Genomic DNA, 12,465 nt, shown 5'->3' on the forward strand with positions numbered 1-12,465 from the left:
CGAATGGTTGTAAAACCCAACATTAAGGGAGCACTGGAATAATTTATTTATATCCTCTCCACAGGTAGTTGCGCCCCAAATGAAATGGCTGTTAAGGGGCACAGCTGTGACTTTTCATCACCAGTGGAATTCGCAGTGAAGCCTGCAGAGAACATTCCTCCTTGGAAAAAAATTGCAGAGAAGAAAAACCACCATATAGCATCTAGCGCTCCTAAATGCAGGCTTCTGCATTTCCATAGACAACAAGTAGAAAATCTAGCAAAGGATGCACTGCCTGAGTCGAAAGTAGGATTTGTAAACTGGAATCCAGAAAATTCTGGGCAGTTCTGCTCTGCCATACAGAGGAAAATGTCTGTGAGCAAATTTTGAGAGGCTCCAGATGGGGCAACCCATGAATGAAGAGATTCCCTCTGCAGCCTGAAGTCTCTAGGACCCCAGCACTAATGATTCCTCTCCACTGGTGGCGGAAAACTCACCGGGCAGCTCCGGACTAACGGCAAGTGATGTCCACTGTCCACTTGGCCACACTCACGGCACAGTACCCTGGAGACCAAGCAGACACAAAAGAGAAAAATCACGTCAAGACTCAAGAGTTCTCACACAGAGAAATGGCCTTTGCACTTCAAAATCAGAGCCTATAAAATACATTTTTCAAATATACCAGGAAGACACATTTAAAAAAACTCAGGACATTCATTTTAGGCAACAGACACATAAGTCATCAAGTCAGAAGTATTTACCACTGCATCAAGGCAAAAGGGTTTATATATTCTCTCTATAGTGCCACTGATCTCCTATTTAACCTCTCAGTCTAGCAAAATAATAAAACAGCAATTAAACATCAAGGGTATCTAAAATCTTCTCGAAATATATATGATTGTCTTCTCCTGATTAATACTAAAATGTCCTCAGATGAACTGTAACTGCAAGAAATCTTTCAAATGTCCTTAGATGAACTGTAATAGGGGGAAAAAATCTTTCCAAGAAGCACAGTGCTGAGAAGGAAGATGTCCAATGGAATTGCATCTATGCCCAAAAAGTCCTTATTCGCGGTGTGTGTGTGTGTTTCTGTGTTTGCTTTGCTAATATTACCATACACATTGATTCTGGATTTGACATTTGATTTTTGGTCTAGCTGAAGTTTAGATTTTAAGATCTTCCCAAATTGTAGCAGGAATAAAATGGTTTTAGGAACTATCAGAAGCATCAAAAAGCAAAAAGCAGCCATTTTTACATAAAAAGAAGGTAGGAGCATAAAAAATTAGCCATCAACACCGAGGAAAATGAGGTCTGCAAATTATGAATTTGGACATTGTGAATGTCAGCCATAGATGAGAGGGTAGGCAGGATGCACATCTATAGAATGCAAGACACTGCCCCACAAAGACATGGCCAATCTGCACGTAAGTGGACAGTCACAGCAACAAATTCTCAGGCCACAGTACCACTAAAAAAACAATAATAAGAAGATAATGTGATAGTATAGGGGTTGTGACACCACTGTGCTATAGCAAATCCTACTATATGAATATAAACACACAGATGTAAGCATTGCTATATGCAAGTAACCTATGTAGAGGGATATCAAGAAACTAGACTGGGGCTGCCCCTAAACAATTTGAATTCAAAGGAGGAGGAGAGCCTCTGATTTTTATCTAACCTTTAACCACTGTGTCATATTTCACTGTGAAACATGCTGCTTTTAAAAGTGAAACTGGAAAGTAAATCCAATTCACTGCAAACTCCCCATAGGAAAAAACCTTGCCATTTTATTTATTTAATTTTTTTTCTTTGGTACCAGGGATTAAACTCACAACCTTGCACTTGTTAGGCAAACACTTGAGTTGCTGAGCTAACCCCCCAGCCCCAACCTCACCATTTTAAATACATTAAATAGAATTAGAAAATAGACATTGACTTTACTGGGTTAATAAATACTTTACTATTGTCTGGGCTCTAAGTAAAAACTGCATCCTCATACATAATCCACATACAGACTCTAAAATGTACATGCTATGATTATCCTCACTTTACAGATGATGAACCTGAGAAGTCAGGGAGTGTTCAAGAATTACACAGAGCTGGGGTACAGGCCCACATTTAGACCTTGTGTCCTGGTTGCTCCATGGCATTTACAATATTTCCTATGTTATCTTTATATCTGTAATTATATATGAATATAAGAACATAAATGCCATGAGGACAGGGATCATGTTTACATTGAAAACCAGCATGTATATCTTTAGCATCTACCACAGTGCCTAGTACTTACTAGGTGCTCAATAATTCCTTGTTTAATGCATGTATTGGTCGGAGTTTGCAAAGCAATAGATGTATTGAAGGATTCAGAAATTTACAAGAGCAGCGTGCAGCATTTGCCTACAGAGTCAAATATACACAAGTGCAAGAGATCTGTCCCTGTGCTGGACATGTGAGGAATCCAGCAGACGGTTTGGAGTCCACACAAAGACCAGTAGGAGTCCAGCCGAAGGTCTACAGCCATGACAATGTTCCATATGTCTGCATCAAGAGGCCAAGGAATCCATGATGGAAAACCACAGGGTCCACAGTGGGAAGCCCAAGGGTAGGCACAGGAGGCTAAAGTCTGCACCAGGAGGCTGAAAGGCCAGTGCTGGAAGCTGAAGAATCTGTCCCAGGAGATAAGGCCCAAGGTAATGGTCAAGACCAGAGATCCTCCAAGAGAACAGCAGCCATCCTTGCCAAAGGCGGAGCTCAGCCCAGAATAGTGGAAGCTTCTCAGAGGGAAATCAGCATAAGACCCTCCACTTCTGTTCTCCACTCATATCATTTCCCAGAACCTGCTCCCTCAGCCCAGCTGGGTTGTCCCACTCAAGCTAGTCATCACCTAACTGACCACCACAATAGAGTAATGATTAAGTGTCTTACCTAGAGCTAGGAGGCTAAACTCTCTTACACCTTTTGGGGATATAAAAACAGACTGAGTTCCAAAACAGCTCATTGATTAACAACCCTGCCATATGGTGCTCTTTATTTTTGAGAAACCCCTTAAACCTCAAATCTCCTTGCAATCCAAGGGTTAAAGATTAGACACATACTGTTCCTTCTTTTCTCTAATTTCCTTGTGACCACCCAAGATAAACTGTCACATTGTTCTTGCACACTCTTCTGATTATGCACATACTTGAGAGAGCACTGCATTTGGGAAAACCAGTGCTGTTAATACCTTACAAAGAAATGATGCACTGTGAGATGCCACGGACCACTTAGCTACTGGAATGTCACAGGCAAACTACAGCAACTAACATGCAAAAGAAAACCCCAATCTAACTACTTTTTCATCTAAGTACTATTAATATTAAATATTATTATTCAAGATGCTGAACGGGTCTTTAGTAAAGAAGGGCTCATGTGTATGTGTGTGAGAGTATGTGTGGGATACATCTGAGGGTGTTTATGGCCTTCCAAAAGGAGGAAGATTGTTTTCCACAATATAGGAGGGGACCTATTGGTTAAAACAAAACACTCAAGTTCTAATATTGTACTGTACTTCGTGAAAATAAGAGCTATTTAGCATCCAGTGAGGGTACTAAGTTCATTCAAAGACATCAGCTCCACCAGTGATACTGGAAGAAGCAGGTAGCCTCAAGCAGCAGAAGGCAGGACTGAGGATGCTGCCCCTGGGGCAGGGCCTGCTCAGCAGGTGCATGGCCATAGGTTTGAGCCCCAATATCGCACACCAATCCGGTGGACTCCTATCTCACACCATATGTCAAAAAGTAGCTCCGAGTGGATCACAGATGTAACAGGACTGCTTATCCTGGGTTTCAGGTTCCATGGTTCAGGGGCCCATGGTCAACAGTCAGAAGGATGAGTGTGGTGCAACAAAGAGTTGTGAAGGAGAGACTCCACCTTCAAACAACTTTTAGTACGGTGTTTGTTATAATAATGCTATTTTATCAAGTTATTATTATTTATCTTGTAAATCATACTGTATCACAGAAGTGTATGCACAGGAAAATGAAATAAAAGGAAGTTTTTGGTATCTGCAGTTTAGGCACCCACTGAGGGTCTTGCAATGATTCCCCAAATTTAAGGGCTCCCTGCTGAATAAAAATCTCTAGAAATAAATACAGCATTAGAGAAACCTTTATAACCTTTGGTTAGTCAATGGTTTCTTAGCTATGATTTCAAAAGCACAAACAACAAAAGGAGAAATTAGGTAAAGTAGATATCTAAACATTTTTGTGCTTCAAAGAATCCTATCAAGAAAATGAAAAGACAATCCACAGAATAGGAGATAATTTTTGCAAATCATTTATCTGATGCAAAGGCTTTCATCCAGAAACTAAGACTTCTTACAACTCAACAGCAACAACAACCAAAAAAGACAGATAACACAATTTTAAAATGGGCAAATGACCTGGAGATACCTTTCTAAAACATCCACACACAAACATCCACACACACACACACACACACACACACACACACACACACACATATAAACAGAAGGATGTTCAACCAGCAGGACAACATAAATCAGAACCATAATGAGATGCTACCTTACAACCACTAGGAAAACTATCATTGGAAGACACACAGTAAGCAGCCAATCAGAGCCCTCCCACACACCCGTGGGGATGCGGATTATGCAGGCACTTTGGAAAAGTCTCGACTGGCAGTCTGCCATGTAGTTAAATTAGAAGTTGCCAAGTGACCAACAGTCTCACCTCTGAAGATGTACCCAAGAGAAATAAAACATATATCCATACAAAATACTGCAAGAAAATTTTCAAAACACCATTATACCTAATAGCCAACATTAAACAATTTGAATGTCTACCAAAATAATGAACAAAATGGGGTCTATGCAGACAGTGAAATCCTACTCAGCAATAAAATAAATCTAACACAGACATGGGGTCAATGTGAACAAAAGATTTGATTGCAGTGATGGTTGTCCAATGCTTATATATATATATATATATATATATATATATATATATAATGCCAGATTGCCTATGTTTTGTGGGCGAATTTTATGTTATGTAAGCTATATTTCATTGAAGTCCTCATTCAAAAAGCTACATTTCAGTATATCTACCAATCAATATTAACTGAATTTTTTGAAATGACAAATTCAAAACAAAAATAAACAAAACAAAAAAAACCCCAGTAAAAGGTAAATATTTATTGAGCACTCACTGTGTACCAGGTACTGCACTAGGCTCTGGAAATATAGCAGTGCACAAAAAGGACACAAGTCCAAGAACTCAGCTCTCCCATCCTCCGACTCCCTGTGGCCCTAACCTGCTCACACTGCTCATTCCACTAGGGAGGGAGGCACACGATGCCCGTGACCCGATCTCCATGGTGCACTTATGTCAGACCAGGGGCTACCATTTCTAAACGGCAGATCTCACACACACACATGACACCTCAGCTTTGCCCAGGTGATTTTGCAGCACGGAGCCAGAATGCTGCATACCGCCTAGCCAACAGCAGAGTGGCAAATGTCCTTTCAGAAAGCCTGCTTCTCTGGATGTTTATAGCACCTGCCCGCCAGGGCCTTTCCTACGCAGCCAGCTCCTTTACCGTGGTCTCCCATCACACACTCCTGGACACACTGGTCTCTAAATGAAAGGTTGCTCAGCAAGCCTGGCAGTGGAGAAGGGAGGGAATCCCACCTTCTCATTCTACATATTCTGATTTGCCATCATCAGCAAACACCCACCAAGAGAGCTGTTCAGCCAGGCACGTGCCCCTCCCTGCATCTAAAACTGCCAGTTTGAGAGAACATTCTCAGTACTGCACAGAAGAGTTACAGCTCCTGGGTATGTCATTTATGATGGCTAACTGGCTCTAAAATATCAAGCTGGGAGTTCTTTAGAGGAGCTCATTGGATATATTTTTCTCCAAATAATGGTAATGGCTTTGCAATTATCAATCTATATTCTTTTGCCAAGTTTCCCTCATGTATTCATTTTTATGAAGATATATAACAAATTGCCACAAATACAGTGACTTAACACATATTTATTAACTCCTAAATCTGTAAGTCAGAAGACAAGACACTGCCGCTGGGTTCTCTCTCTGTTCAGCATCTTTTTATAAACCTGAAATCTTGGTGTCCCTAAGTGTCATTCCATGCTGGAAGCTCTCAGGAGTAATCCCTTTTGAGCTCAGTCCAGATGGTGGCCAGGTGCACTCATACTTATTCAAATGAGGACTCACTGCCTGGCTGGCTGTCATCTGGCAGATACTGCCAGCTACCAGGGCCCCCACACCATTGTTGGTCATGCAAGTCCCACCATCTTTAGAGGAAGCCAGAGAGACTCTCCCTTGCAAGGTATCTCTTTGTTTTCATGTCTCTCTTCGGTTCCTTCGAGAGTCCACAGAGGATAAACTCTAAAAAATCAACTTTGCCACATATCATAACTTGACCCCAGAAATAACATATCCATAGCCCTCTGTTTACACAGGATGTGCACACCAGAAGTCATGGAGGCAACGTTGAATTCTGCCTCCTGCATTTAACTAGCAGCCTGCCTTTACCACCTATATACCTCAGCTTGGGATCTGAGGTCACTAAAGAGAACAGCTAACTGGCCAGCAGAGAGGCTGCATTACAGTTGGAAGTCAGAGAATAAATTTTTAACAATTTCCCCCATTTGTCTCCTAGATTCGTATGTTCCACTTTAAATTCTCATCTAAATTCTAAATCTTCACAGAAAGTTGCTCTGCTTTACCTTAAATCAAACCTTTTGCAACTACATGTGTACATTACTGACAGCCTTCAAACAAAACACATATGTAGTATCTAGAAGGACAAAAATGTTGTGGGTCTTTTTGTTTTCTTCTAAAACAGAGCATCCAAATAGCAGTGTGGACTGAATTTTTCATTTGAATTTGTTTATATTTTCTACAGGCAATCAACCAACTTAACTGCTCTTTCACTCAGCTGACTTGGTTGGAAGTTACACAGAAGGAACACACACAAATACATGAACATCAAAATATAAAGAAAATTAAAAGTAGGCTTAATATGCCCATGAGCATATGACATGTTAAGTTTTTTTTGTTTTTTTGTTTTTTTTTTTTTTTTACAGGAGATAAAACAAGAATCTTCAAGAAACAGCTCTTCAAAGACATATTTGGTTAAAGAGCAGAGCTCTTCATCAGGCCCAGAAGCAGCAACGTAAGTAATATCAGTAACTACTGATGGGGGAAAATTTCCATGTGCAGGTACCACTCTCAGTGTTTCAGGTACATACACTCATTATGTCTCACCAAACCTTTTCTAGATGAGGAGACTGAGGCACAAAATGGTCACATCACTTACCAAGTCATGTGACACAGTAAGCAAAGGAGCAGCTTGTAAGTACAGTAACTTCTTGTGCACCTCCTGGTGCTTCCACACAGCTTGACCACAGCCCACGGTGGGTGACCAATGAGCTGTGGGTTGCACTCAAGCATATGTAGACCATGAGCACAGCTGAGAGTGTGTGGGAACTGCAGCCCACATACTGGGTGTGTACATTCACACGCAACTATGCTCCACAGCAGCAGCAGGCTTGTGCTAGGACACCTAGGAAATCCTCCACTGCAACAAACACAGTAACATTGGCCTTCTTCTGTCTTCCAGGTCTTCTTTGGGAAGAAGAGAAAAAATGTAATTGAACCCTTCTCTTTAATTTTTGCTCCAATCAGAATTCTTCCCACCATGCTTCATTTTAAAAATTGACAGATTGGGGCTGGGGATTTAGCTCAGCGGCATAAGCGCCTGCCTTGCAAGCAAACAGTCATGAGTTCGATCCCTGGTACTGATAAAAAGGACAAAGACAAAAAATAAAAATAAAAAATTGACAGATTGTGAAAAAAAAATGAGGACACAGCAAAAGCTAATGTCAGAAGTACAGGAAAAAAGTCACCTCACCCCTTTCCTACTGTAGAGAAGAAAGTGGGCCCCTCTAGATCATGAAAAAGCAAAGACACTGGGAACTCTTCCATTGACCACAGCCAGTCACAGCAGGGACAGCTTAGCCCCAAGTCCACCAGCTCAGGTGGTACAGACCCCAAGAAACTCATGCTTAGCAGCTGCAGCAACAAGTCACTGGAGTGGAGTAGGGGTAAGGAGAACAATATTAAATCCTGACATTTGCATCAAAAGCAGACTTGCTTCCAACGACTCATTTTCACAACCAGGTTGGACAAGGGCATGTGTCAGATGACATTTTCTCAGTGACCTTTCCTGGTACTAGGAAAGGTACCCACCAGCAGGGACTGTTAGCATGCCAGGACCATCTGTCTAAGGTAAAGAGGAGAACTACACTTTAATCAGCCCTCACTTTTTCTCCTAGATTCAACCTCACCTCCAACATCCTAGTGGTTACATAGCAGGGATCAAAGAAATATAGTTATTTTGTCATAGAAAACTCTTTTTGATCTGATGCCTTTGTGGCATCACTTGATTTGTGTCTTAGTTTTTACAAGGTTTCATTTGCTAAAACATCTCATACCAAAGAATTTGACTTGAAACAGCCATGCCTTGTAGTCAGGACACCTCAGGATGTGTGAAATAATACACAAACCTCAAGGTCTTTGGCTGCTTGTGTTGTCAATGATCCCTCAGAATGATCAAGTCTCAGTTTCAGAAACCTGGATAGATGCCAACCCAGGTAATTACCCTCTGCCTACCTAATTTCCCCTGGCAATTCTAATTGAAAACAGTATTATCCTGTGCCTCAGCTCTAATCTGCTCTGCAGTGTCCTGTGTCCTGCTTCTTGCCTCCATCATAAGCTCACTGAGCTGGTTTCTTTTTGAAGCTTAAGTTGGAAAGAAAAAAAGTTTCTCAATCTCCCAAAGGGGAAAATATCAGATAAATAGGAGTCATTTAATTAGTCTCCAACCAGTGTGCTGAATACCACTGGCAGTAGTTGCAAGATATCCCTCCTCGCTGCCTAACCTTATGAAAAGTTTCTTTTGTGAAATGAAGTACAAAGGTTTTCTTACTGAAAAGACACACACGCACAACATACACACACACACACACACAGAGGCAGGCAGGAGAAAGGGAGAGAGGGACACAAACGATTTTACTTTCCTGAAATTATTTTTCAAAAAGCATTGCCCTTTGGTTCATTCTCAACCTGACTTCAAGTTTGAGGAACAAAATGTTCCAATCCAACATAAGATTATCTAATGGTTATAGAAAATGAAAAACAAATAAGCTTTTTGATGACATCCAACAAATATGCTCAGAAATCAATGCTATCTGGTAGACATAATGAAATCACAAATGCAAGTTACATTTAAGATGCTAGATTTTCTAGAAGCGCCATTAAGAAAGTAAAAAGAAACACAGACTATAATATAAGGGCAAGAACTACTGATGCCACAACAACCTAATGAATGTCAAAGCCTTTTTGCTTTGTGACAAGTTACTCTCAAAAGGATGCACACTTACATGGCTCCCTTTGTATGACCTGGGTAAAGTGATAACATTAGTCAGGCAGAGATCAGTAATTCCCAGGGGTTAAGAAGAAAAAAAGGCAATGGCTAAGGCTATACGGAAATAACACAAGCAAACCTGGTAATACAGGAAAAATATAATTACCAATTTGTAGCTGCCTATAATACTTGCAACGGAAGTTCTAACTTGCCTATGGTAGTGTCATGTGAATTTACATATGTGTTTAATTACATAGAACACACACAGACACAAACACATGTATAAATGAGAGTATATAAAATTGAAAAATATGGATAAGGTCAATTAATTATGTCAAAGTCAATTTCATGGGCATATTATTGCACTACTCTTGTGTAAGACATGACCAGTAGGGAGAACTGGGAAAGGATATATCAGATCCCTTGCATTATACTTCACAAGCACATGTGAATCTATAATAACCTCAAACTCAAAAGCTTTCAAGGTGAATTTAATCTGAACAATTTATTTATTCCAATGCCTATGGAAGGCTTTCATATCATCAGCATATGTGTAAGTGATACAAAAATTATTGAAGCATTTTACCTGTTTTTTCATTCCAAGTCTTTGGAATCTGACATGTAGTTTACATCTCATTTCACACTGGTCACATTACAGAATTCCTGGTTGTATAATGGCCACATGAGACTGGGTTCCCAGTACGGGACAGCCAAGGTACGTTATATACAACATTCGTTCCCAAAACCCATGCAGTAGCTCCTTGTTTCTAACCTGACACGACTTTCTGGAAGTCTCTTACAGAACCAGGTCATAATGAAAGCCTGAGAGCTTGGACAAGCAGCAGAAAACATGATCTGGCGTCAGCACCATTTCACCAGCACTACCAAAGTGAACCTGCTTTGAACTAGAGTTTCAGTGAAAAAAATAAAATAAAATAAAATTACAGAATTCCAGTTTCTGTTATGAAATAACACTTGGGTAGAATTTCAGTAAGTACAGTACATAAACTGGGTTCAAAAAATAAGATCTTAGCTGTTTTTGAACCTTTGGAATTTTATTGAAATCTTTATTCTTTGTTTTCCTAGTTCCCTGGTGTGGTTAGAAAGAGAATTATTAAAATAAAATAGACTTGTGGGTTTGCTGTTCAGAGCTGTGGAATGGTAAGAGACAATTTGCCTCTCCAGGCAGTCACCAGGGAGAAAGAAACAAGTGATCAAGTATGTGGTCACAGCTTTGAAAAATATACAAAATTAAGCTGAATCTCTTGTGACTCTGAAAAATAAAAGAGGTAGCAACCCGATCTGAGAGGAAGCGGCAGGGCTCAATCTCAAAAGACCAGTGCCATCTCTATCCCCACTGCGAGGGAGAAAGAGATGAGAAAAGAATGAGATGGGAAGACACTATTCTCAAATGGAGCTTTGGGGAGTATAAAGAGAGCAGGTGTGGGAGTGAGAGAAGCCAATCTTTGAGAATACAAGTCAAGTAATCTCCCCTGGACCTACAACTTTCCTTATTAGCAAAGAAGCAAAAATTGTCTACCTCATTCGGAATAACACACAAAAGTGCCTACTGCACTGCTGTAACCCAAAGTGGGTATTTAATTGCAGCCCTCTGCAACGCCTTTATTTCTGCACTCACATCACTACACATATAGAGAAAATGACCTGTGCATATTAACCTAAGAATAGTAACAGGGAAGAGCTGTTGCTCTAGAAAAGTGAGAGCGAACCTTTCCGAGCTTGCAATGATACAAACAGCTTGTTGTGGTATACGTGCCATAAATTCACCACCACTGCTCTAGAATGCATGAGAGAAAAATATTTAATTTTAATCTGTCGTGATTCACATCTAATCTGCTGGTAGAAAGCTGGTTTCATGATCAGTCCAGATTTACAGCATCTCAAGGCAGCTATAAAGAAAAGTCAGAGTGCTACACCTAAGGCAGAGGACACAAAATACAAAATAGTGTAGTGAAAACTTGAAACAGGGCTGATTTCATCAGAGAATCATAATCTCAAGAAATTTCACATATTTACATTCTTCGTGAACATAAAAGCTATCTTCCAGCTGGTAAGGGAAAATAGAAAAATTGTACAGTTTGCAAGTACCTCCCCATGACTAAAGTTTTCTTGCTATGAATTACTTAAATTTAATTTGTGTTTTTATTTGTTAAGCTCTTTGATTGTTTTGGTATTTTCGTGCCACAGACAACTGGTCTACCATCAGTTCTGCCTTATATCATGAGCTGGATTCCTGGCCCCACATGCTACAGTACAGTGAAAACTGTATTTCTTGATGGAACTGAACTTTGCAAACTCTCAAGGCCAAGAACACATCTACTGAGGCCAGAGATAAGAGTCAGACTGAGAAGAAGCATCCCAAAAGCACAGCCAGGGTACAGATACAGATGATGATCTGCTCTGATTGTGTTTCCTATTCACTTACATTTAGTTTTATGAAGGAACTTAAGGAGGATATTGATCCATGATTCAAACATAAAGACAAATCCCAAGTCTACATCAGCATCGACACCACTACACTCGGCTGCTGGACTGAGAAGGTTCTTCTGAGGCTATGAAACAGCTTATGAGACAACATGGGCAGGATCTCTATCATTCCCACTTCTGCCATCAGAGTCCAAATCTGTCATGTTACAAAGTAATACCCGCAGCAGGACAAAGTCACATAGGAAACCATAGCAACTGAAGTGAAATGGAATGAAGAACCTAAGGGGATATGCTCAACCACCTGGGACACTCAGTCCTCACCAATGCCTGGGCTCGGAAGCATGGCTAGTTTTAATGATTATGAAAACTGATTACTGTTATATGGTTCAGATATGGATGCTCCCCAAAATCTCAAGTGTATGGATGGTGATTGGATTATGAGGCTGCTATGCTTCTCAGTGGACTCATCCACTGATGAGTTTATACCTAATGCACAGTTAGAAGATGAGGCATGACCTGGAAGGGTGTATTCTACACCCCGGCTCCTGCTTCTCTGCTTCTGTGCTGCTGAGGGTTCAGCAGCT

At 40.5% G+C, this 12,465-nt stretch overlaps 1 protein-coding gene across 6 annotated transcripts in view; it reads right to left on the reverse strand.

The window, feature by feature from the left end:
• Plcb4 (phospholipase C beta 4) overlaps nt 1-12,465 on the reverse strand; it is a 355,157-nt gene that overhangs the window by 220,802 nt on the left and 121,890 nt on the right. For all 6 annotated transcript variants that reach the window (XM_063248709.1, XM_063248710.1, XM_023560190.2 and 3 more), the window contains exon 2: nt 477-543. In XM_063248709.1, the coding sequence (XP_063104779.1) occupies nt 477-543 (67 nt within the window). The remainder of the gene's footprint in view (nt 1-476; nt 544-12,465) is intronic.

This window comes from Cavia porcellus, unplaced genomic scaffold (assembly GCF_034190915.1).
Source record: "Cavia porcellus strain 051 isolate PalLab524CR breed Dunkin Hartley unplaced genomic scaffold, mCavPor4.1 scaffold_5, whole genome shotgun sequence".
Classification (NCBI taxonomy): Eukaryota; Metazoa; Chordata; class Mammalia; order Rodentia; family Caviidae; genus Cavia; species Cavia porcellus.